The following is a 27,270-nucleotide window of genomic DNA, read 5'->3' on the forward strand; positions in this document are numbered from 1 at the left end:
TACACGTCCCCAGTGAGTATCTGAGCTAACCTACAGAGTAAAGCTCCCTCTACATCTTCCCTTCAAGCCCTTGCAGCTCCTGTCTCACCAGCTCTAAGGATCCTCTGTGAAAGGTTTTTGGGTAGTTTAGACCCAATTCTGGGTAGGTGTGAAACTCTCATCCATGCCTTTGTTACCTCTAGACTTGAGTAAAAAGAACTTGCATTTCTCTAGTGCCTTTCACAACCTCACAATGTCTCAAAGTGCGTAAGAGCCAATAAAGTACTTTTGAAGTGTAGTCACGGTTGTAATGTAGGAAACACGGCAGCCAATTTGCGCACAGCAAGCTCCCACAAACAGCAATGTGATAATGACCAGGTAAAATGAAACAAAAACAGAAAGTGCTGGAAATACTCAGCAGCTCTGGCAGCATCTGTGGAGACATAAACAGAGTTAACGTTTCAGGTCTGTGACCCTGCTGAGTATTTCCAGCACTTTCTGTTTTTATTTCAAATTTCCAACATTCGCATTATTTTGCTTTTATTATAATGACCAGATAAATCTGTTTTTGTGATGTTGGTTGAGGGATAAATATTGGTCAGGACACTGGGGAGAACTCCCCTGCTCTTCTTCAGAACAGTGGCATTGGATCTTTCAGGTCCACCTGAAGGGGCAGACAGGGCCTCAGTTTAATGTCTCATCCAAAAATGGCACCTCTGACAGTGCAGCACTCCCTCTATTCCAATGACTATTTTAACAATCCCCAGGCCAGCCTTCCATCTACCATCTTCCATAAATTTGAACTCATCCAAAACTCTGCCGTCCATATCCGAACTCGCACCAAGTTCCCTTCACCCAACACCCCTGTGCTTGCTGACCTATCTTGTCTCCCAGTCCAGCAACTCCTTGATTTTAAAATTCTCCTCCTGGTTTTCACATCCCTCCATGGACTCACCTCTTCCTATCTCTGTAACTTCCTCCAAATCTACAAACCTCTGAGATCTCTACGTTCCTCCAATGTGCCTTTTGCACATCCACAATTTTAATTGCTCCACCATTGGCAACCGTTCCTTCAGCTCCTGAGGCCCTAAGCTCTGGAATTCCCTTCCTAAATCTCTCTGCCTCTCTATCTCTCTTTCTTCCTTTAGGATATTCCTTAAAACCTCTTTGATCACGCTTTTGGTCATCTCACCCAATATCTCCTTATGTTGCTGGTGTCAAATTTTATCTGATAGCACTCCTGTGAAGCAACTTTGGATATTTTACTACATTAAAGGTGCTATATAAATGCAAGTTGCTGTCTTTGTTTTATGCTGCTATGGAAATAAACTGTCCCTTAACATTTTACCAATTGGCAAACTCACTCAAACAGCCACAGGATGTGGAATAACGTTGCACAATCATTACCGCTTGGAGCAGGGACACATCCAAGAAGAGTGAACTTAGAACCAAAACTTACAGCTGTAGGCAAGATTTATGACTGAAAGACTCAACTGTAAATGGAAATGTGATGCTTGCAGCCGATTTCTGAGGTCATTTAATTACCATAGCGACAGGTGCAGATTTGGAGCACACTAATGCTCCAACATAAAGGGATTGGATCAATTAAAGGGAAATGCCTTAAAAACCTCCAAACGGCAACTCAAACCATTAGCAACTTTTATCACGGCTGCAGGGGCAGTGGATTAAGAATTGAGAAAGAAAAATTAGGTGAATGGAAAACCAAGGCATGAGACTGATGGATCAACCTGGCAACTGGATGCCTACGTAATGGATCTCCTTCCCATTTGCCACGGCCCTCTCCAATTGGTGCCCCAAAATCAGGCATCCACAGCAGGAAATGTATGCTTGTTTATGTGGCAGAAGATCAACTAATATAAAGAGATATGCAAGCAGCATTAGGGGCAATCACTGAGTGTGGCAGAGTGGAGAGAGGCAGTACCACTGGCAAAGGGAATATTAGCAGCAGTATTTCATCTTCACTCCCTCAGTGTCAGAAGCAGAAAAATGTCCCTTATACAAACATCTCTCACCTCAGTTCCCAAAATTCACAATGGAGTAGGAAGTTGTCAGAATCAAAATGAAGTATAACACACAATGTCCCGAAATTTTGACTGAGTTTTCCAGTTCTTCTGCTGTGGCTTTGGCAGAAAGTTAGTGACCCCTGGAGAAGCGTGACTCGTGGGCATTTTTAGCCATTTACGGCTGTTTCTCTGACGTACCACCAATCTCTGGCTAGAAGCCCCCCACCTGTGCCCCCGCAGATATTCTGGGCAAATATTTAAAAAAACTTGGGCACATGGACAATTAATACTCAATCCAAGTGTTAAGGAACATGCTTTTCATCACCGATGAACCTGTTAAAAATTCCTACCTTCCTCCCCACTGATGATATCGCTGAGTTGCTCCTCAATGCCAGAGCACACCAGGCTAATTATTTCATTCTGGACGTCTTGGATTTTGTCAAAATCCGCCACCGTGAAAACATGTTTGTTTAAGGGAGAGGAGCTGATCAGTTGCAATTCTTCCAAATCTGCTCCCTTTATACCTGAGGGAAGGAAAGCACAAGGATATCTGGAGTGGATAAGGACTTTCTTTAGCTCTTTTTGTGCATAGCATTAGTGAGAAAAATCCTGTCATGAAGCATCATTTGCAGGTCAGCGTTCATATTTACTATGCTTTCGTGGGTACCTTATTTATCCTATTCCCGCTCACATATATATATCATCTATCACATCTATAATAAACGTACCAAAGATTTCAATATCCAAGGAATTATTCTAAGGCACAGTCATTGTTATTTCATAGGCAGATTTAATTAATCGGCTCACAATTCAGAAAGTTAAAAAGAATAACAGGAAACAAAGTAAATCAAGAAGAACTAATTAGGTGGTGCTTAGAATGCCTTAGAAAGAAAAAGATTTGCATTTCTATAGCACCTGTGACAACCTCAGGATGTCCCAAAGCAGTTCACAGCTAATGAAGTACTTTTGAAGTGTAGTCGCTAACTGGGAAACACTGCAGCCAATTTACACACAGCAAGGCAGAAAGGTAAAAGAGTTTCACAGTATTGCGTTTCTGGAAAAGAGCAAGTTAGAGCAGAAGGCAGTACAAAGAAAGGAGAGGATAAAATATGTAGGATGATACATCTGGAACTTGGAATGAATGAGAAAAGAAAACTATGAGGAGCAATGATCCATGTGATCAGGATCAAATAAAGAAAAGAGTGTTTGTGAGGGAAAGGATTGCAGCTGTAGGTGAAGGGACAGTTTCCAATGAGAAAGGAAACTTTTTCTGTATTCTGTCCAGGAACGTGAGAGAAATGTGCCAGAGAGGATACCCAGATGTGGGAGAAGTATTCAAGTCAAGGATGGATTTGGACATTATAGATATTAGATATCATGCCAAAGAAAGCAGCAGCTCTTGGGTATATAAGGTTGGATGTGGGGTCGAATGTATACTTTGGTTTATTTATCTTGGGCAGCAAAGGGAGAAACTCTGCAGAAATTTTCCACTGGACACTTAGTATCTATGATAGAGCAGTTTTCATGCAGTCCATGGAAGCAGCAGGTTGATAGTGGAGGATGAACCCAGTCTTACCCATGATTTATAGTATGAGTGGGAAGGTAAGTATGTGTGGTTTTGGGCTAAATAAAAAAGAATTCAAAGTATAAAAGCAACCTACCCAATGTAAATACTTCAACCCCGATATTGCGTAGAGCTTCAGCACTTTCTGTCACAGGGTCCTGAGACTTGCCGTCTGTGATGATGACTGCTATTTTGGGATAGGATTTTCTTGCTCCAGCAGCTTCGCTAAAGGTGTTCTGTACCAAGTAATTAATGGCATCACCTACAAACCCAAAATTAGTCAAGTATAAATCAATCACTTGAATCAATGACAGCGGTTTTATTCACATCAGTCAGTTTAGTTCCTGAGAGATTAATGCCTGCCTGTCATTCCCATTTCTCTACATTTCAATCCTGTGAACCCCTCGATTAAATTCCAGCCTGTAACTCACACCCGGGGTATCTGTTATATTATGTATAAAACCACCCGAGCCCCTTGATTAAATTCCAGCCTGTAACTTACACCCGGGGTATCTGTTATATTATGTATAAAACCACCCGAGCCCCTTGATTAAATTCCAGCCTGTAACTCACACCCGGGGTATCTGTTATATTATGTATAAAACCACCCGAGCCCCTTGATTAAATTCCAGCCTGTAACTCACACCCGGGGTATCTGTTATATTATGTATAAAACCACCCGAGCCCCTTGATTAAATTCTAGCCTGTAGCTCACTCCCACGTATCCATTATTTTATATATACACCATCGATTAGATTCTAGCCTGTTACTCTCACACAGGTATTCATTATATTTTCAGGAGGAGCTTCTGTAACTTACTCTAACCTGACATTGTTTTTCAATCTCAGTTTATAACAACTGAGACACTTGCAAGTGGAATAGAAATGACATTCTTTACCAGTCATGGTATTTCCTCCTTTGTAAGGAAGATTAGTAACTGCATTCAGTAGTTCCAGCTTCTGGTTGTATCTGTTTAAGTCGAACTCTGTCCGTGTATCTGAACTATACTGCACAATTCCAACTCTGGTCTTATCGTCTCCAATCTCAAACGCAGAAACAAGGGAGTAGATGAATTCCCTGATTCTTCTGAAATTTGCCCTCCCCACGCTCCATGATCCATCGACCAGCAAAACCAAATCAGCAACGGCAGAGGGTGAGCACTCTGAAAGGACAGAAGGAGACAACAGATTATTGACAGAAGTTATCGTGAATCAGCGCCCATATACAGTGTCACAGACACTCAAAGTAGATACTAACAGAGACATAAAATGGCAGGTATGAAGCATGTGATGGTGGAGAGGCCTGGGAGAGGGTGCAGAAGAGATTTTCCTGAATGGTACCAGGGTGAGGAACTTTGGTTATGTGGAGAGATTGGATAAACTAGGATTATTCTCCTCAGAACAGAGAAGGTTGGGGGAGATTTGAAAGAGGTGTTTGAAAACATGAAGGGTTCTGATAGAACAGATAGAGAAAAATGGTTTCCACTGGCAGGAGAGTCAGTAACCAGAGAACACAGATTTAAGGTAATTGGCAAAAGAACCAGTGGGGAGATGAGGAGAATAGTTTTTACACAGTGAGTTGTTGTGATCTGGACTGCACTGCCTAAAAGGGCAGATTTAATAACAACTTTCAAAAGGGAATTGGATAAATACTTGAAAAGAAAAAAATGGCAGAGCTATGGGGAAAGAACAGGGGAATGGCACTAATTAGACTGCTCTTTCAAAGAGCCGGCACAGGCACAATGGACCGAATGGCCTCTTTCTTTGCATATGATCCTGCGATGCTTATGTACATGCAATGGGATTGCCCAAACAAGTTTTAATTGGTCAGCCACATGATTGAGGCTCATTCATGCAACAACCGTCAGAGTTTTTCCAAGTGACCAATGTGCTATTGCATGTCTACTTGTCTGCTCCAGCATCATCCAATAGAAATCATCGAGTAGCTACAGGTTTTGATACATTGACTCTGTTTTAGCCATTCACTGTGTTTGGTAGAAAGTGCGTTACACACTCACACATTGATTGTGAGGAGAAAAGGGAGAAACTTTGCAGAAATTTTCCACAGAAAACTCAAAGTGTTTGGTTGAGTCTGTGGTCGAGTAATTTGCATGCAGTGTGTGGAAGCAGCAGGCTACTGGGGTCAGATGGGCCTTCCTTGCCGATGCTTTATGTCCTCCTATTTATGGTATGACAGTGAGTGGGATGGTAAGTTTGCTCATTTTGGTTAAATAAGGAAAATTTCAAATTACAACAGCAACCTGCCTAAGAACTTAAACAATTGACTTAAACATCTCCCACCATTCAGTAAGCAAGAAGTAAAGCACTCATAACAATCAAAAAACACTCACACCCTCTGCTTTTCATCTTATCGTTCATCAACAAACGCGTTAAAAGTTTGCACACACACCGTGCAGAAGTGAGTATTGAGATCACATACTACTCAGAAATACAATTAACCATATCTGAATGTACAATGAACCACATGTGGCTAGTGGCTAATGTATTGGAGAACACTGATCTAATGCAGCTCCCACTTCCAGACGGAACAGTGTCCAGCACTGTTCTGTAAAGGATTATTCCAAAATCACTATTTTACTGAAGGTGTATCGCTGATAGCAGACTTACAGATCTCCTTCTATCATCTACGCAGGACAATATAATCGTCTCGTAGCTCAGGAAGCATACATCATCACCAAACGAACACGGATCTACACGTGTCCTATCAGATTAAGGGAGCTAGTTTCAAAAAAATCCAATGATGCCAATGATACAGCAGCTGGCGTTCAGCACTCCAGAATGGAGCCACCTTCAGCTAAACACAACTCTACAAGTGAAGGAGGGAGGGGACACACCAAAGGTCACTTTCCCAGACAGCAAGACTGAAAATAGGCAACACGAGAGTATTGGAGATCCCAACATGGCTTTATTTTCAAGTACTATTAGGGAGAAATATAGTTTGTTACGCTTATCCATGCCATATCATCTCCAGATTCAACTATTCCAACACTCTCTTGGCCGGCCTGCCATCTACCACCTTCCATAAACTTAAGTTCATTCAAAGCTCTGCTGCTGCCCATATCCTAACTGGCATTAAGTTCCATTCACCCATCACCCACTGTGCTCACCGACCTACATTGGCTCCTATCCAGCAACTCCCCAATTTTAAAATTCTCATCCTTGTGTTCAAAAAGCGCTGTGGCTTCACCCCTCCCTTTTCCTGCAACCCCTCTAAGATCTCTGCACTCCTCCAATTCTGGCCGCTTGCACATCCCGATTTTCATCGCTCCACCACTGGCGGACGAGTCTTCAGCTACCTGGATCCTAAGCTCTGGAATTCCCTTCTTAAAACGCTCGGCCTCTCTACTTCACTCTCATCAATTAACACTCATTAAAACCTAACTCTTCAATTAAGCTTTTGGTGACCTATCCCAATATCTCCTTACATAGCCCAGTGTCAAATTTTGTTTGGTAATGTTCCTGTGAAGCACCGTGGGACATTTTACTAGGTTAAATCTGCTTGTTTAAAAATGCATTCACAGGATGAGTGCATCACTGGCAAGGCCAGAACTTATTGCCAATTCCTAATTGCCCTTGAGAAGGTGGTGGTGAGCTGCCTTCTTGAACCGCTGCAGTCCATGTGGGGTAGGTATACCCACAGTGCTGTTAAGAAGGGAGTTCCATGATTTTGACCCAACGACGCTGAAGGAACAGCGATATAGTTCCAAGTCAGCATGGTGTGTGGCTTGGAGGGGAGCTTGCAGGTGGTGGTGTTCCCAAGCATCTGCTGCCCTTGTTCTACTAAGATAATACAAATACATGTTGTTGCCTTTTTAGATTCTTGATCTGTACATGTAGATGAGTTATAAGTATGTCTGAGGAGACAGTGGAGACTGAAAATAAATCCATCAAACTTACTTTGAGAAAGATCTTCTATTTTCTTTGGCCGTTTAGTCGGTGCGCGACCTGACTGAACTAGGAAGGAAATAAATAAAAATGTAAACCAGCAAATATGTTCATTTATATTCCATTAATTAGCCACTACTAAACATCCCAGGACTGAACATTGCAATGGACTGTGGGGAGTGGTGTATTCAAAGTAATAGGGGGAGTAAACATTGGTGAAGCAGATTATTATTTTTTTATTTATTTAGAGATACAGCACTGAAACAGGCCCTTTGGCCCAATGAGTCTGTGCTGACCATCAACCACCCATTTATACTAATCCTACATTAATCCCATATTCCTACCACATCCCCTCAATTCCCTAACCACTTACCTACACTAGGGGCAATTTACAATGGCTAATTTACCTATCAACCTGCAAGTCTTTGGCTGTGGGAGGAAACTGGAGCACCTGGCGGAAACCCACGTAGTCACAGGGAGAACTTGCAAACTCCACACAGGCAGTACCCAGAATCAAACCTGGGTTGCTGGAGCTGTGAGACTGCAGTGCTAACCACTGCGCCACCCATTCCATTCTATTTGCATGCCCGTATGCATTCATCACTGAGAAGGAGCAAAGATAGTCACATATAGTCCAGACTGGGACAGCAGGCTTCCTTCCCTGAAGGACACGAGTGAACCAATCAGGTTTTTACAACAATCCAGCTGTTGTCACAACTATTTTCTTTTTGTTCTGATTCTAGCCCAGAAATTACCAGATTTATTTAATTCACTTTCACATGTTCTCATTGATGGAATATGAACTCATAGCCTCTAGATTCAGACCAAAGTATCTCCCCAATTTATGCTGTTTAATCAGGACATTAACCAGTATAAAAGTTGGCATGAATATAGCATGACATACATGTATTGTAAATTGTACCATATATGCATGGACCCAGATTTTTTGACACCCTCAACCCATAAGATGCAGTTTGTACCTACTTGTGAGTTGTCCGTAGACTGGTACGCTTTCCGATGAACGGTCAAAGGCAACTAACGTCACCATGTATTCCACATCGGGAATAAGGTCTGTTAACGTGGTTCTGCTTGCACCCTGGGGCAATATAATTTCTCTTGGAGATCCATCTACTGTAGCACATATGATGCATTGAAAAGACAAGAAAGGCACATGTTAAAAAAAAACTGCTGCAAATGATATCTGACATATCAGTGGAACATTTTTTTAATTCATTTGTGGGAGTCGCTGACTATGCCAATATTTATTGCCCATCCCTAATTGCCTTTGAACTGAGTGGCTTGCTGGGCCATTTCAGAGGGCAGTTAAGAGTCAACCACATTGCTGTGGGTCATATGTAGACCAGACCAGGTAAGGACAGCAGATTTCCTTCCATAAAGGACATTAGTGAACCAGATGGGCTTTTACAACAATCGACAATGGCTTCGTGGCCACGATTAGACTAGCTTTTTTAAATTTAATCCAGAATTTATTAACTGAATTCAAATGTCATCATCTGCTGTAGTGGGTTTCAAACCCATGTCCCCAGAGCATTAGGCTGGGCTCTGGATTACTAGCCCAGTGACAGCACCACTATGCCACCACCTCCCCATATTTTTTGTGGCTGTTATAAAACTACAATAAACTCTGGTGGGTTATTTTAACCTAACATGCTTGGAAAAATCTAATGGGATCGGAAGTAAAATTGGATGTGGTATAAGACAGCAATTATCAGTTTCTAGACAGAACAGTTAGAATAAAATTACCGATGGGCTTTTCAACATGTTGAAAAAGATTCTGGGCTGTATTGATTCCATAGCAACGACTACATGTAGTAAAATGAAGAACCAATAGGCCTGCATAGACTCTGCAAGCAAACAGTCGGAAGATGGACCCAGTTGGTTGGTGCTGGGGTACAACAATTACAGGGCAATTTATGAACAGGGACAGGCCATTGGGACCAGTAAGTGTGCCCTCTTTGAATTGACCCCACCCTCATGTTTTAAGTCTCCTCCTATCACTGCTCTACATCTGGCAGCAGCGTTAGATTTCAAGTGACCAGCCTTCATGAATGAGCAAAGTCCGTGAATGTCAGCAGACTATTGGACCATGGAAGCATCATAAGAGTTACCAGACGCAAAAAGAACACAGGTCGAATAATTTGTCTTCTACCATCCTGGCAGACACATGATATAATGATAATGGGAATTGTTGACTAATCTCAGCAACCAATCTCTATCAATTAGTCTACAACATACCCAGATAAGTGGCAAGGAAAACACCCAGTGCTGGAGAACCATAGATCCAAAGTCACCTGTTCCTCCCAAGCACATTACACTCACCACATGTCATGTCTCAAATTAGTCATATACAGTCAGCTCTCACTCACCAGCCACATGCATATACTTTTCAACAGGGATCTCTAGATCGCAATCAGGAGCTGGAACCCTGGCTGATCTTAACCTTTCTCAATGGCAGAGAGATGATCAAGTCAGCTTTAACCACGCCCCCCCCCCACCCCCTTATCTCTCACCTCCCATCTCCTTCCCCGCAACACCCACGCCCCCCAAACCCACTGGCCAACTCAGAGTAAAATGGGAAGTGAACTTGAGACTTTCCTGATTTAGGACCTTCTGATTTCCATAACTCCATACCACACTGTTATCAACTTCTCCATTCACATTGGTTATGGTTATAGTTTTTGTAATTAAATACAATAAAAGACTTTGCACAAACAGCTCATTGAGAATAAAATCCAGAATATGGCCCTGCTGTCTACCAAGTAGTTTATATATATTACACACAAGAAAAATGCGCCATGTCCACATGGACTGAGTTTCCGATCTCAGCCATATCACACCAGGGAAAGTGTCATGTGTAAATATCAGGTAAGGATGGCCACTTTTCACAATTCAGAGTCAAACTGGTACAAAAACTATGCACATGATTTTGAATTTAAGAGAAGAATGATAATCCAGGAAAGTAAAGTGGAAAGTTCGGAACAAATCATTTTTAATTCGAGTATTTCCTATATAAACGTTGAGAAGCGGGGGCGGGGGGGGGGGGGGTGGTGGGCAGTGGTGGTGGTGTGGAATATCGTAATCTCTCAAGATTTAAGGAAGAGGAATTACACCCTCTCGGAGAGCAGCGGGAAACTGCTGGAGACTCCGTGTGGAGCCTACTGTATTTATATGCCTCTCCGCTCAGCTCACAATGCATTGAGTGACAACTGGTATTCTTAAAGAGTTCTGATGAAAGACCACAGACCTGAAACGTTAACTCTGTTTCTCTCTCCACAGATGCTGCCAGACCCGCTGAGTATTTCCAGCACTTTCTGTTTTTATTTTAGGTTTTCTCTAATTTCTCTGAGCAATTAAATGACTACATCCTTTTGTGTCTCTCCCCCAAAAGCTGGGTGTTATCTGATAAATAGATTTTTGCTAGGTAAGGATAAAGGGTATTAAGGGGAATAAATCACATAATTAAACAATTACTGGGGTAGTTTGTTAAGTCCGCAGGATGGAAGACAGTCACATACCCAAGGACTTTCTGTATGGTGAGGTAGCCGGGGCCAGACAACCAGTGGGGCGTCCAAAGCTCTGCTTCAAGGATGCTTGCAAGCGTGACATGAAGGTCCTAAATGTCAACTATCGCACCTGGGAGTCACTAGCTGGCGAAAGAGGGAAATGGCGACACATCCTGTGGACTGGTCTGCACTACCACGATGACCAGTTGCTACAGCAGCTTGGCAACAGGCGCCAATGCCAAAAACAACAACTCACAGCGTCACTTGGCAGCTTCACGTGCAGCACTTGTGACAGAATCTGCCTCTCAAGGTTTAGCCTTCACCAGCCATCAACAAAGGTGCATCAAGAGAAGACACCCCACCTAACTGGATTGTTTGCAGCATGTCCATTATCTTTTGTAGTTGGAAGGATGCCAACCAGTGTTACGTTTAATGGCAAAAGGGGTAGATTTTGACTATGCGCAATAGTGTAAAAATGAGTAATCAAGTCAGCACCCTGTTTACTTTCACGGACTTAAAAATGCAGAGAGTTGTGACATGAACTGTTGTACACTGTCATCGTTCTGCAATATTGGCTAAAGTTAAAATTACCACCAATGGCATTGCTGTGAGATTTGCCAAACAAATAGAAAAAATGGTCAAACTCTTTGCGACTAAGTGGGGTACAACACAATACTGCTTTTGATCCAACAGGAGAAATTCAGATCTAGATCAGGTTCTTTCAACAGGGTAACACCCAATAATATGAGAGCAGTGGATCCTTTAGAGACCAGTGACCATAATATGATTAAATTTAAACTTTCTGGCAATCTCATCGCAGGAACAAAAAGTGAGCTTTTTAAAGAATATTGGAAGAATATTTTCTAAAAATTATATACAGTGATAATAACTAGCTCCTCGATGTTCCAGGGCATGTGCATTGAATGGTAGAAATATTTGGTAGTCTAAAGGAACTCGAGACTAACACATTCCTTGAGCCAGGAAGCTTCTTTTTTAAGGCACCAAGGTGACGATAGGGGAGATTGGCAAAGGCACTGGTTACATCATGAGAGATTCATCAGCAACAGCAGGTCCTCTGGAATTGGAACCAACTAAAATCAATGCCTATGTTTAAGGTGAGCTATAATTTGATCCAGGCAACTACAGGCAGTTTAGACACAGGTAAAAAAATTAGAATGCATTCCAAGGGGTAGGATGTGTGAGTGTTTATAACAATTTAATGTGATAGACAGCATGGACTTAGAAAGGGAAAATACAGCTTTATCAAATTCCTTAGCATTTTTAGAGGGAGAACTCTTTATTGTATTTGAACATTCAAAGTTTCCATCAAAGTTATCTATGAAAGACTTTTTATTAAACTCAAAAGCTTCAGGAATCCAGTGTAGAACAAGGACCTGGATGAGTGATTGGTCTGAAAACAGTTAATGAGAGTATTTGCTGGGGATATGTCAGATTGGGAGAGGTGTTGAGTTGAGGTTCTATAAGGCCGGTGCTTTGGACTCAGGTATTTCCAATCTACATAAATAATCTGGATACTGAAAGCAAATGTCTCCCTTCCCTTTTGGGCCTCCTTATCTCGAGAGACAATGGATACGCGCCTGGAGGTGGTCAGTGGTTTGTGAAGCAGCGCCTGGAGTGGCTATAAAGGCCAATTCTGGAGTGACAGGCTCTTCCACAGGTGCTGCAGAGAAATTTGTTTGTTGGGGCTGTTGCACAGTTGGCTCTCCCCTTGCGCCTCTGTCTTTTTTCCTGCCAACTACTAAGTCTCTTCGACTCGCCACAATTTAGCCCTGTCTTTATGGCTGCCCGCCAGCTCTGGCGAATGCTGGCAACTGACTCCCACGACTTGTGATCAATGTCACACGATTTCATGTCGCGTTTGCAGACGTCTTTATAACGGAGACATGGACGGCCGGTGGGTCTGCAGCTCACAGTACTGTTGTCAAATGTGCTGAAAATACCATAATAGAGAGATATAAAAAGGAAGAGGATGCATCTAAAGATTGTGGAAGGATTTTGGTCAAGGGTGCAACTGAGCAGACAAATGTTGAATGAGGCTTAGTTCTGATAACTGTAAAAAATGCACATTGGTTGAATAAATGTGCATAAAATAAATGGAAAACAATTGCCACTGGGAAACTTAATGAGACACTTAGAGTGATAGTTCACAGAATCATAGCATGATACATAGAAGGACGCCATTTGGCCCATCATGCCTGTGCTGGAGTGTCTCGAACATTTTGGAGGGGTGGAGGTGTGCGGGGGAAGGAACATAGAGTACTGGGATGTGCTGACAGAACAGCACAGTACAAACCTGCAGAGATTATGCTAAGGCTTCACAAGGTATTGGTGAGGCTGCACGAGGGGTATTGAGTTCAATCATGCCACATGCTAAAAAAAAGGTGCAGTTGTATTGGAGATGGTACAAATAAGATCAAACAGGATGAACTACGAGGGAAGATTAGTGAACCACAAGCTTTATAGCCTTATAAGGAAAATGTTGAAAGGAGGCCATCAAGGTCTGTAAAATATTTTATGAGATAGATAAGATAAACCCAAATAATACGTCAAAGTAACCCAGGAGATTTAGAGCAAAAGCCATCAATAATCTACTAACGAGGACCAGGCAGGAATTACTTAGTCCTCATGAGTTTAACTGTAATTCCAGTGAGTAAAATGTATTCAAAAGGATAAGTGTGTATTGCACACATCAAACCTAGAATACATTTCTCTCAGATTCAGTATCGATTTACACTGGGACTTCCAAATTTGTCCCCGTTTTGCTAAGCACAATAGCAAGAGACAAGCAAAAATTGGGAAGTTCAAAGTGAAGTCCGATAATAAGATCAGAGAGCTAGTATGGAGGGATGGGATTTGACAGCCAAATGAGCTTCTTTCATCTTTTTGACTTTTCTTCTGTAGATGCCTATATTTCATGCTGAAAACTTTTCAGCTCTTTTGCAAATGGAATGGAAAAAGCAGCATCTGGAACAGATTAATACCTTCCCCCATCCCTACCCCCAACCAACACCGCAACTCAGTGCTGTAAGGAATATGCATTAAGAAAGATGATGGAATTTTGCCTACATTCCATTACTTTGCTCTCACTGCTCACAATGGAGACCACATGTAATGCAGAAATGAAAAGAAGCAGGTCCCTGAGTACATGACAGACTTCACATCAGTGGCAATGAACAGGATGTGGACTTGAAAGCATTTCCCAAAGGATGGTCATTTCTAAAATCAGTCTAGACACCGGCAGCACAGGTTCCCGTGATGCCTGTTACAGGATCAGAAATTTGGTACTTTTTTCCCCTCAGTCTGGGCTGCAAGTGGAAAATGTCGTCATTGACGACTGACAACTCATTCAATGCTCCTAAGCTTGCAGATCACGATGCAAAATCCTTCTGTTTCAAAGAGTTTGGAGATTTGTCAAATGCTTCCCTTGAGGGTGCATTTAAACATTGATTTCAGCACCGGAAAATGGGGCTTTCAGACACAAGTTTCAGATCCCTGCTGTAGTGTAAATATGGGCTTCAGCAGTCTAGTCTCCCATCTCTCCTTCCTTATCTCTGGCACACTTACCATGTCATGATGGCAAAACGGGAACAAGGCTGTTAGATCCAGTGTGAACCGGCTGTTCAGACATCTGGTAAAACTGGGAGCTCTCGGTTTGATGTGTGAAATGTAAATTGCAACTTTATCCCTTTCAAGCCATTTTGACACTCACTGGGGTAACAGACAAGCTCATGGGGATCAGTAAAGTAATTCCTACCTGGTATTCATTGCACTGGGGCTCCTGATCAGGTAACTGTGTGAATAAGAAACATAATTCACCCAGGTCTCCAAGGATTAGATAATGAGGAAAGATTACATAAAGTAGGTTTGTATTCCCTGGAATACAGAAGGTTAGGGTGATTTGATTGAGGTTTTTTAGGACTTTGAAAGTTGTTGATAGGGTAGATAGAAACTTGTTCTGCTGGGTTGGAGGGTGGGTCACGGTGCTGTGGGATGGGGGTAGTCTAGGACAAGGACATAATCTGAAAACATAATCTTAAAATCAGAATCAGGCCATTCAGGAGTGAAGTTAGGAAACATTTCTTGACACAAAGGGTGTTAGAAATGTGGAACTCTCTTCCAAACAGTATTTTAACATGAGATTGATAGAATTTTGCTGCACAAGGGTATGGACAGACATGGAGCTAAGGTGGGTGGATGGAGTTAAGATACAGATCAGCCATGATCTCATTGAATGGTAGAACAGGCTCGAGGGGCTGAATGGCCTACTCCAGTTTCTATGTTCTAATATCTACATTCCCCGTGTGAAATCCCAGAGAAGATCAACCCGTCTATATTTAAAACAAACTTGAATCACTCTGAATCCGGTCTATTGTCAAGATGCAAACCTTTACAACTTATATTAAATTTTCCTTTTTTAAACAAAATACATAAAGGTTAAATGTGGGTGTCAACCCAAGGCCTCGGCAGATGTGACTGTGGCTGAGGGAACTGAAGTTACAATCTCCAGCCTGCACTCACATCAAGCTGGTCCTAGATACATTGTCTGCAAAATTGTATTTAGTCATCAGATGAGAATTTTTAATTGAGCAAGATTAAAAATAATTAACAAAATGTAGCCAGTATCTGGCATTCACAGTCAATCCATTCATAAACACTAATGTGACTGATAGCAATGAGTGATTTTTATTAAAATTCACTGCACCTTTTAAATCTGGTGATAATTAAGATTTGTGACATTGACTGATACTTCCCTTTCACAAGTTATTATCAGTGATAATCGGGGATGCATGCTTAGTGTATTTGCATGACAGTCCTCAGTCTGCTTTTTTAACAACAAAGCTAATCTGCCTGAAATAAACACATTAACACCTGCATTTAAATAGCAGAGAATTTAATACAAACGTATTACACATTCTCCCGCTACTATCAAATAGAAATTTTCCACCTTATATTTTATTTTTAAACGTATTAACAATTTTTTTGCCAGGTCTTTCACAGCACAAATGGAGTATAATGCAGAGGGCTTTTCTAAAGCAGGACAGGGGAAAATACTCAAATTCCCTCAGAAAACAGCAGAAAGATACTTGCTTAATTCTGGCGACATCAAGATCTTTTCTACTGCACACACTCTCTTAGACAATCAGCTCTCTACATTTGGCAACTGAACTGAACAGGCCAGGAAGGTCTCAGATAAAAGCAAAACACTGCAGATGCTGTAAACCTGAAATAAAGATCTTCTGATGAAAGGTCATCGACCTGAAACGTTATCTCTGTTTCTCTCTCCACGGATGCTGCCAGACCTGCTGAGTATTTCCAGCACTTTCTGTTTTTATTTCAGGAAGGTCTTAGGTTTCTCAGTCTGTGGTGAGATGGTTGTGATGTCAAGCAGGGCAGTGGTGAGGGCACTAATTTTGACTTTGGTGACCCCAGTTTAGAGAGGGAAAAATCAGCCTTGGCTCCCATTTCAAATCCCCATCCATTGAATCCTACAAGAATGTCCACATCTGTGGATATTGGCCAAGGATAGGATAGGGCTTGTTCCTGATGTTACAAATACTAAGACTATACCCCTTGATGGAAGGAGGTCCCAGTTTTTTACCTTCAAAGCCTAACATGTGTGCTGACCATAGAGCCTCAGGAAACACATGTTAAAGTCCACATTCCCATTAGTTTCTACCTACCTCAAGTTACTCATATTAACAGATCTGGTTGTTCCAGTTTAGGATTTATCCATCAATGGGGCACAGTGCAATTACAACAATCCAGCCTATTCCAGACTAACAAAATTGAAACAGCACAAAACCAGCAAATGAGAAATTTAGGTACAAACGAAAGCGAGTTGTCTGGGTTTTATAGGCCAGATCACCAAAACAGGGGCAATGGATAGCCCATGGGCTGCATACTAGACTCGCGTACATAGTTTTTTAAGGCAGGCCTGAGAGCTAACAGTAACCTGGAAATAGCTCCCAACAAGGGGGAAAATTAAGAGAATAAAACAAAATAGTTCATTAAGCAGATTTCACTGCCTGAGCAAAAAAATCCTTTTTTACATGCAACCAGATTTTTAAGCTATTAGTGAACCACTAAAAGTACTGTTAATTTCATTTAAACATTGCTAACTTAACATGTTCATTTGCAATTTGCAAAAAAAAGAAAGCATTTATGTTATTTCCAGAAAAGCACATTTCTTTTTAAGGAGCTCTATGCCATAAATGTAGCCCAAGGACAATCAAACTCAAAAAATCACTGGAATGTGTGTGCAAAGCTCTTTGGTGCAGTGGGAATTACTTTTACAACAAGTCTGTAAATACACTGATGAATCCTTCACAGCATTGACATGTTTTATAAAATGGGCCCTCTATAGAGGCACAGTAGCACATTTGTAATCCTGGACTAATAATGTCATAAATGTGAGTTCAAATCTCACATGATAGTTTGGGAATATCTGCTATCAGCAAAAGTGACCATGAAGCTGTTGGATTATCATAAAATCCCAACTGAGCCACTCATGTTCTTTAAGGAATGAAACCTACCATCCTTACCTGGTCTGTCTTACATGTGACTCCAGATCCACAACTAAGATGGTTGATTTTTAACTGACCCAGGGGAATAGTTACTGGCTCATGATTAGTCAAAGGGAATCTTGGTTGGGGGAAGAAAGGGGGGAATAACAGGAATGTAGGAATGCATTTATGTTGACAGACTGGAGAAGCTGGGATTGTTCTTGATGGTGCAGAGAAGGCTCAGGGGAAATTTTATAGAGGTTTTCAAAATCATGAAGGGTTTTGATAGAATAAATACAGAGTTTCCAGTGGCAAGGAAGGTTAATAATCAAAGGATGCAGTTTTAAGATAATAGGCAAAAGAACCAGAGGGGAGATGAGAAACTTAAAGCAGAAATTTGTTACTATCTGTAATGCGCTGCCTGGAAAGGTGGTGGAAGTAGATTTAATAGTAACTTTCAAAAGGGATTTGGATAGATACTGTCATGCAGAACCACCGCACCGCCCCCCCCCCCCACCCCCACCCCCCCCAACACCTGCCAAGAATGAGGCATATTAATTTTGTCATATGAACATTGATTTGAAAATTGTTGCTGAAGTGAAGAAAGGACTTGTTTAAAAAAAAATCACCAGCCCTTGGCTGGAAAGACATTTGCATATTAACAGACAGTGCTTGTGGAGACAAAGGAGTTACTTCCCTTATCCAATTTAACCCACAATGGACTTTGAGCATCAGACATTGAAGGTGAGGAAGCTCAAATTTCAGGATGACTGCTGGGATGGCCGAATCCACAAACGGACATGGTCAGACCAGTTGGTCACATGACTAGCTTGCTTGGCAACCTGGTTTTTCTGAATTGTACAAACAGTTTGAACTCAGAGACTGCAGTATGCTCCTGGAATGAGTGGGACCTCTCCTGTCTGGCTCCCATCTCTTTCTCACGGAACTCCAAATCCACTGAAGACACATGAACCTCAAGAGAGAAAGGTCTCCTACAGCGAACAAGATTTAAGAAGAATACTGGGCCCCAACGAAGAGCAAGATCTACCTACAACCAAGGACTCGACAGTGAGCTTGAGAACTGCAACAAAAACTCTCTTCAGAGACTGCCTCAAACTTTTCCACTTTATTTTTCTTCTGCTCTTTCCTGTCTCTATCTGCATGTATTTATCGCATATGTATGCTAGTATGGGAGCGCCGTATATCCATAGGCGTTAATTGAATTAGAGTTTAAGTTTAATAAATGTCAACCTTTCTCCTTTAAACCTTAAAAAACCTGTTTGTGCTGGTTTCTTTGCCTTATAATTGGAAAGCAGGATTCACCAAGGGGGAGCTAACACTGTTTAAACCCAGTTATGGTAAGACCAGGTGATGGCTGAAAGGGAACCCTAGACCCCTTTCTCACCTGGTCATAACAATACTTAAAAAAGAAATATTTTACAGGGCTACGGGGGAAAGGACAGAGGAGTGGAGCTAATTGTATAGCTCTTTCAAAGATCTAGTACGGGTATGATGAGCCGAATGGCCTCCTTCTATGCTGAGTGATTCTCTGACTGCACTTCAAAAATACTTCATTCGCTGTGAAGCGCGTCTGCATGTCCTGAGACCGTGACAGGCGCTATAGCAATGGAAGCTCTTTCTATTGCTCTGGGAAGATGCGATTGGGTAAAATGACGCCCAATTATGACACAGATCTCCTGAAAACAGTGCTTGAAATGCAGCTTCATTCTCAGCGCCAGCTGCGGCAACATTCACTCACCACTTGTCGGTGCTAAGGTTAATCTGTAGCCTTGTATTCTGCCGCGTGACCGTCTCCACATCATTTGAACACTACTTTCAGTCAAAATTTTAAACTTCAGCTGTGTGGGAGGCTCCACTGCGGAGAGAAAAATGTCACAGAAAAGAAGACGTCAATCTAGGCGAGGCTCCCCGCTCTGCTATCAAAGCAGAGAGAGTGTTTGTTTTATGAAAAGACTGTTCACACTGCAATGCTTGCAAGCAGAATTGGTCAATGACAGCTAAGCGTTTCGAAACCTACATCTTTGCATAAATTTGTTTCCAACAATAAGCATGAGGAGTTTTGATGTCTATTGTTGGCAGGTAAAGAGGACCATATAACACAAATGTCAAAAGCTGACATGAACACAAATTAATATTGACATAAAATATAAACAGCACAAGGAGAGCACAAGGGGCAGTTCACGAGTTGCCAGCAAGAAACAAAAAAGGATAAAACAACGATTAATAACACATCCAAGTACATGTAGAGCGGCTACACAGATACAATACCCAAATAGGCAAACATCTAACACTCAGTCCGGGGACAAGTTTTGATCATTGCATGCTTGCTGCACTCAATACAAAGCTTGTCAAATTACTCGCCAAAATAGCAGACTTTGAGTTTTCACATCTTGCCTGAAAGTTAGGGATTTCAATCTGTCCAATTAGTCGTAAGAAACTTGAAAGATCGACTGTAAACAGCCTTTCTCCTTTTCATACATAATAGAAAAATATAAGAATTCGGCAACCAAATATCGATTTGATTCCAGATTTTTCAGCCACTTCACTGAGGCAGTTTTTTTTAAAAAGTGATTTAAAAAGATAAGGAATCTTTATCACACTTATTTTAGTACTGATGGGAATTGTCCTTAATCGTTCGAATGGTTGAATGTGCACAACATCGATTATCATTTTAGTCGATCTATTATCATAGCTAATTAATTATCATCGATGTGGATCTGGTGTCAAACTAAAATCTGAACAATGGAAAGTCGTGATTATTTGTTTAAGGTCTGTGGTAATATGAACACAAAATACTAACTTAAACTTCTTTTTAAAAAACTTTTTTTTAAGTTAACCGACCAAGATGAATGGCCCTCTGAGCTCAAACACCAGCTAGACATAAAAAAGTTAGTCTAATTACAAAAAGATGCACACACACACACACAAGTACTGTATGGTCTTCCGATAATTTGCTAAAGCTTCTGTATTGAAAGAAATCGCTGTTAATCTGTAGATGTTAATCTGTACACCAGGCCACACTGGCAATCTTCAAAGCACCTGCTGGTGTTTGAGAAAGATTTCACCGTGTGTTGTTGAAACAGTCACAACATTTGAACAGACAAGCTCTTTCACAGTCACATAATTCACAGCAAGAGACACTGCAAGACGTTGACGCGGACCTTCACAAAGAAACGCAGGTGTTGGGAACAACAGTGCTTCTGTAATATAATCAGAGTCGGCCTGTATTTCACTGTGTATATGAGAGGCTGTCTTTTCCTGTGTACACGCACCACATACCAAGCCACTTTAACCTAACTTGCCCAGCGGGAAGTCCATGGGATCTGTTGGAATGTCTGTGTTAAGGTGATTGAAGGATTGTGGACAGAAACTATTTTCTTTAGTTGACGCGGCGGTTGGGATGGGGGTGAGTCCAGAACAGAGCGACACATAACCTTAAAATTAAAGCTAGGCTATTAAGGGGTGATGCCAGGAAGCACACTAAGGATAGTGGAAATCTGGAACTCTCTTCCCCAAAAACTGTTCAGACTGGGGGGGGGGGGGGGGGGGGGCAACCGAAAATAGCAAAACCGAGATTGATAGATTTTTGTTCAGCAAAGATATTAAGAGGTGCAGGAGCAAAATGGGGAAATGAAGTTCAGATACAGACCAGCCATGATCTAACTGAATGGGGAACAGGTTGGAGGGGCTGAACGGCCTCTTCCCAGTGTTGCTCTCCAGTGATTTCAATACATTGACGAGGGAGGTGAATGTAAAACCAGGGTTACACCCAATCCGGTCAGTTCCCCGATGGGTGGGGTAGGTTAAATTGTCCCATTTGTATCTTCATACTGTGTACCCTTCATCCTATAGATTCTCAACCTCTTTCAGACCCATTCCCCACCAACCTCCCACCACCGCACCCCTTCCCAATCACTCGCAAAATACAGGACTTCCGATACACACATAAGCACTGTAACAAAATATACGAGAAATTAAAAAAAAACATTCGGAGACAAATGGATTTTTAAAACTCTGATTAGAGACTGGCTGGTCACATTAATTAGTGCCTCACACTCATGCAAATCGAAACTGATGGCAGTGACACGAGTTTCCACCCTCTCACAATGAAAGCTTAAACACAAAAGACTTTTCCACATATTTTATAATGATATTCCCATTCTGGAACAGTGCATGCACTGGGTAGTATTTTTTATTCGGTTTCAGCGGTGTTTATCTGTCAGCGCAAGGGCGACACATGCATAACAGGTTAAATTCTATCGGGCTATTTTTATATTTGTTTAACTCTTGTGGTTACCTTTGGCTGCAAATTAGAAAATTAAACATAATAAATAATTCTACTGAGTTGTTTCCTCATATAAAAATGCCATGCAATATGGAAGTGCAAGGTAGATTAAACATGCTCTGATTTGATACAACACATCACTATACATGGTATAAACTCACATGCACAAGTCCCAGTTAATATCTGAGTCAAGCAAAATAAATGTCACTTACAAACCATTCTTATGTTAGTGCCCAGGACTATAGAGGATAGAATATCATTGTAAAATATCTTTCTTGTTTCCAAGATCTACAGCTCAGGACAAATTTAATGCAAAGGTAGACAAAACTGAGCTGAGCAGACATTTAATTTTTAAAATAATAGCAATTTATATCGTTAGGTGGAAAAAAAGCAGCATTACCAACCTGAGTGTTTGTTTGTTAATTGGGGCAAATGTATCGCAGAGGGATGAGAGTAAGTCCAGACTTTCACCGACTCCTGTCAGTGCCTCCCAGGGGAGAGATCTGGCCGCACCCCCTGCTCACTCTCAATCCCGCCGAAGGCCCCTCGAAATTCCTAGCGACGGTGGGGGAGGGAGGTGAGGGCGGAGGCTCCGCGTCTCGTCAGCGATGGAAAATCCGATGGAAATTTTAAGCTTGTTAAAATCGCATGAAGCGTTCCCCCGCTCTACTCCCGTAGAGGTGGTGGGTTTCAAAAAGCCGAAAATCAGACGCAGCTTGCCCTCTCTCTCCGGATCATTGGGGGAAAAATCTGCGCATCAAGTTCTTTACAGAGAAATTATTTGTGTGTGTGTGAAAAGAAATGTTCTTTTGACATTCACTCAACAGTCACTTTTCATTCACCCTCACAATCACTCGAGTTTTCCCCCCTCCTCAAAGAAATGTAAATCTAGGAATCCCTGTTGCCGATACTCCTGCGCGAATGCTTAGCACATTCGCAAGATTTTCCACGTTAACATGAACGTTAACTCACTTCTTCTAGTTATAGTCATTTGGTAGTAAAGAGCTTGAGTTTTGCTGAAAATAGAGACATTTTAATGAAGCTTTTCATCTTGCACTCATCAGGACAACCCGCAAGAATACCAATGTAAGGGAAAGCAACAAATTTATACTGTATGAGAAGGGAATGCTGATTGGTTGGCAAGTGGACTCTGATTGGTAGAGGCATTGCCATGGAGAATGCACCAGTTTATGGTGATTGACAGTTAACTGCCAAGCTTTGTTTGAAATTTAAATCAGGCAGCTTGACTCTGATTGGTCACGGCATTGCCGTGAGGAATGAACCAGCAAATTGCTGTCATTTATTTTGTTTAGCTGAAATAGGCACAATGTGTTGTCATACAGACCCCCACCTGCCAAGAGAGGCATATTAATTTTGTCATATGAACACTGATTTTAAACTGTTGCTGGAGTGAAGAAATGACTTGTTTGAAGATCACCAGACACTGGGCTGGAAGGACATTTGCATGCTAAGAGACGCTGCTTGTGGAGGCCCTTGTGTCCCTGATAATTACAATGGGCTTGCTTGCCCCACTCAAGGGGTATGGGGTTACTCTCCCTTCAGACACAAACCCCTGATAATCCTCAGGAATCCTATTAAATTTTCCTGCACTTGCAGCCGTAAGCTTCCTAGGTCTCACTATTACTGCAGTTTATGCCACAGCTTTTTCTGCTGCACTTTCCATCAGGGTACCTTTTACTGGGAAAAGGCCTGACCTTTCCATAAAAGAGTGCAGTAAACTCCAGAATGGTGGTGAATGGTATTGGAGGTACCTTTACACCGGGTGCACTTGGAGTGCGACCTAGTTTCGTGACCAGTGACCGTAAAGATTGTCCCTGGTTAAACCAGGCAAAGGCTGAGTGGGAACCCTTAGACCCCTCTCACCTGGTCGTAACAGTGTGTACATGTTCTTTCTGTCCGCAAAGAAAAGGGCCCTGTGTATTAATATATGCAGCTTCCAGTACGCACAAATGTGCCACACTGCGAGCCCGACTGACAATCTTAAATTGGTTTTCAGTGTAATTCTTAGCACACTGGATCAGTCAGGCTCACAGTGTGGTGCATTTGTACGTAATGGAAGCTACATATATTAATACACAGAGCCCTGTTCTTCGCAGACAGAAAGAACATGTACACACATTGCGCCTGTTTCAGCTAAACAAAATAAGTGACTGCTGGTTCATTCCTAAGGGCAATGTCGAGACCAATCAGAGTCAAGCTACCTGGTTTAAATTTCAAAGAACGATTGGCAGTTAACTGTCAATCACCATAAACTGGTACATTATCCACGGCAACACCTCGACCAATCAAAGTCCACTTGCCAACTAATCAGCACTCTCTTCTCATAGAGTATAAATTTGTTGCTTTCCCTAACATTGGTATTCTTGCACTCATCAGGATAATTTGCAAGACGAAAAGCTTCGGCAAAATATCTGTTTCAGCAATACCCACTTCTTTTAAACAGATTTATCGCCTCTGCTAAAATAATACTGATCATTCAACTAACGTGAGCAACAAGGTTTCTAGACTGTATAGTTATCATTTTGCAGATATAATTATATAAAATATAATGCCGTTTTTCTTTAAAAAATTAAAATTTCTATTGAAGATGTTTCTTTGGAATTGTATTTTAGAAATAATGTTTGCATTCCCCCACCCCCCCCCCCCCCCCCCCCCCGGAGACTAAGGAATAATTTAGTAATTGTTAGGAAGGGGAAAATATATTTTTCAGCACAAAGTTTGCTCCTTTTGGATGTTCTGACCTTTCTGTCCTTTGCTCAGACTGGAACCTCCCACAAGCTCACCCCGCGAACGCGCATGACACAACTGGAGCGCGTGATCTGGCAAAGTTAGCCCAGCGCACCCCCGAGCTCTCAGTCCCCATTTCTGTTTACAGAATCACAGAATAATACAGTGCAGAAGAGGCCCTTCGGCCCATCGAGTCTGCACAATGTATTAAAACACCTGACCTGTCTGCCTAATCCCATTTGCCAGCACTTGGCCCATAGCCTTGAATGTTATGACGTGCTAAGTGCTCATCCAGGTATTTTTTAAAGGATGTGAGGCAACCCGCCTCTACCACCCTCCCAGGCAGTGCATTCCAGACCGTCACCATTTAAAATGCTCTTTCGTGGCCGCTTTGCATGCGCCCTCCAGGAGCTTCCTATACACAGCTTGGCTGTTCCTCTGTCCGTCAAGGCGATGACCTCCAGAGCATCTTCATTCGTATGTTGGAAAAAAAAAAGTATTTATAGTTTGCAGTTGAGAGTGTTGGACTTCGCATCTTCATGTTTCCAGAGCTGGCATCAAAGAAAGTTTTGCAGCTAAAGACCCGTTCCTTCTTTGGAAATCCAAATGTTGCACTGTTAACACTGCAATGTAATTCGTGTCATGCACGCACACACAACAACTTAATAGCACACCTGGTAAATGTGAATCAGAGTGAATGATAGTCAAAAACACTGCGACCTATTATGGCGCATCTCCCTCCCTAGAAAAGAAAAGCGTGGCTCCATATGATTAAATAGGTTTGCAAACCGCGATTGTCCTCGTTGATCAGACAATGCACTTCAAACGGATGTTAAAACATTGAGAAATCTTTCACTTCCAGCCACTATCTCTGTGACCATGCCATGCATATTACTGTCATAACTTCTGCCTTGAAGCAATTATTGGTGTAATTATTTATGTGCTCATTCATTGCTTGATGGGGAGGACATATTAAGTAAATAAGGAGAAACTGTTTCCACTGATGGGAGGGTTGGTAACCACAGGACTCAAGATTTAAGATCGTTGATGAAAGAAGTTGTAATGATCTGGAGTACGCTGTTTGAAAGAGCAGTGGAAGCAGATTGAATAGTAAATGTCAAAAATGAATTGGATAAATACTTGTAATGGGGAAAAAAATGCAGGGCTATGGGAAGTGGGACCAATTGGATAGCTCTTTCAAAGAGCCAGCACAGATACAATGGGCTGAATGTCCTCCTGTGCTGTAACATTCTATGAAATTTATTGTCTCTGTAGGAAGAAATTTAATGCATGCAAATATTATAAAGACATTGGTATTCTAAATAATGGCATGACAAAATACTTAGTGGTTTCTGTCAGTGCCTGTACAGTATAGTAATGTTGCTGAGATTCTCTGATTTCTTTTTTCTTGGGATGTGGGCATCGCTGGCTAGGACAGCATTTATTGCCATCCCCAATTGCCCTTGAGAAGGTGGTGGTGAGCCACCTTCTTGAACCGCTGCAGTCCATGTGGTGTAGCTACACCCACAGTGCGGTTAGGAAGGGAGTTCCAGGATTGTGACCCAGTGACAGTGAAGGAATGGTGATATAGTCCCAAGTCAGGATGATGCAGGGGAACTTGCAGGTGGTGGTGTTCCTAAGCATCTGCTGCCCTTGTCCTTCAAGGCGGTAGAGGTCATGGATTTAGAAGGTGCTGTTGAAGGAGTCTTGGCGAGTTCTGTAACAATGGTGACTAATAAATACTTTGGATAAAATATCTTATTTTTGCATGTGACAAAGGCAGGGGAACGCGTTCCTTTTAAAATTAATTAAAATAAGCCACATTTATATCATTTGGTTAAAGATGCCACTGAGACACTGTAAGAGTTCAAGCCAACATGGTGACTGCAGTTCTTCTGCATTTCAACCCGTGGCTTTGAAGGAGGTGGGTCTCTCCTTATAAGGCCATTAGTTGCAGTTAGGGAAGACCAGTATACTTTATCACCAATTGGAACTTATCCAACTTACTCTTAGGTTCAGTGGTCTTGGCTAAGTACAGTGAGTCTCGATTGACAGATAATCTGCACTCTGGCAAACTGAAACTACTGATGTGGATTTTCAGTGCTTTTGCTTGGAGACTGTTAACTAACAGAACAAAGGTCTAAATAGTATGATACTTTAATATCGGCAGGTCACTGCCTAATCTGGTACATAATGTATCAATTTATCAATTCCACAGAAAGCTATCTGAATTCATGCCATTTTCTCAAAAAATATGAAATCCAGCTTTATTCTGAGTCATTAATTTCAACTGCATTTGGTGTATTATTTGAGTACTGCATTTTATACAGATTTAAAATAAAGTGTGATTGAAACAAACAGAAAAGGGAGAGGTAATCTGAAGGGTCAATATTCTATCAACAAGTTGAAACTTTTAATGGAATTGCATGGGCAAAAAAAATTATTTTGGTCTGTGTCTGTGTTAGTCACACTGTAAACACCGTGGGAAGACTCCCTCTGGTCTGTGTTTCTCGTAACTTTGCATGAATTATAAATGTAAGGAAATAGATTCACTGTATGGGTAATTTTGCTTGTACATTGGGTGCCATAGACAGATTTTGCTCCTGTAGTTTCCTTACAGTAGGAAAGAAAGATAAATTAAAGCATAATTACCAAATCATGCTCAGAATAAAATTATTAGCGTATCACTGTTGAAT

The 27,270-nt window shown here is 41.7% G+C and overlaps 1 protein-coding gene across 3 annotated transcripts in view; it reads right to left on the reverse strand.

Annotated features, from left to right (window-relative positions):
- Positions 1 to 27,270, reverse strand: part of LOC137376636 (collagen alpha-1(XII) chain-like) — a 268,726-nt gene that overhangs the window by 229,733 nt on the left and 11,723 nt on the right. For 2 of the 3 annotated variants that reach the window (XM_068045570.1, XM_068045571.1), the window contains exons 3-8: positions 19,280 to 19,396; positions 8,457 to 8,603; positions 7,485 to 7,541; positions 4,466 to 4,729; positions 3,665 to 3,829; positions 2,354 to 2,527 (exon numbers count right to left, since the gene is read on the reverse strand). The exons of the other annotated variant lie outside the window; for it this stretch is intronic. In XM_068045570.1, the coding sequence (XP_067901671.1) occupies positions 2,354 to 2,527; positions 3,665 to 3,829; positions 4,466 to 4,729; positions 7,485 to 7,541; positions 8,457 to 8,603; positions 19,280 to 19,396 (924 nt within the window). The remainder of the gene's footprint in view (positions 1 to 2,353; positions 2,528 to 3,664; positions 3,830 to 4,465; positions 4,730 to 7,484; positions 7,542 to 8,456; positions 8,604 to 19,279; positions 19,397 to 27,270) is intronic. 3 annotated transcript variants of the gene reach the window in all.

Source organism: Heterodontus francisci, chromosome 13 (genome assembly GCF_036365525.1).
Source record: "Heterodontus francisci isolate sHetFra1 chromosome 13, sHetFra1.hap1, whole genome shotgun sequence".
Lineage (NCBI taxonomy): Eukaryota > Metazoa > Chordata > Chondrichthyes > Heterodontiformes > Heterodontidae > Heterodontus > Heterodontus francisci.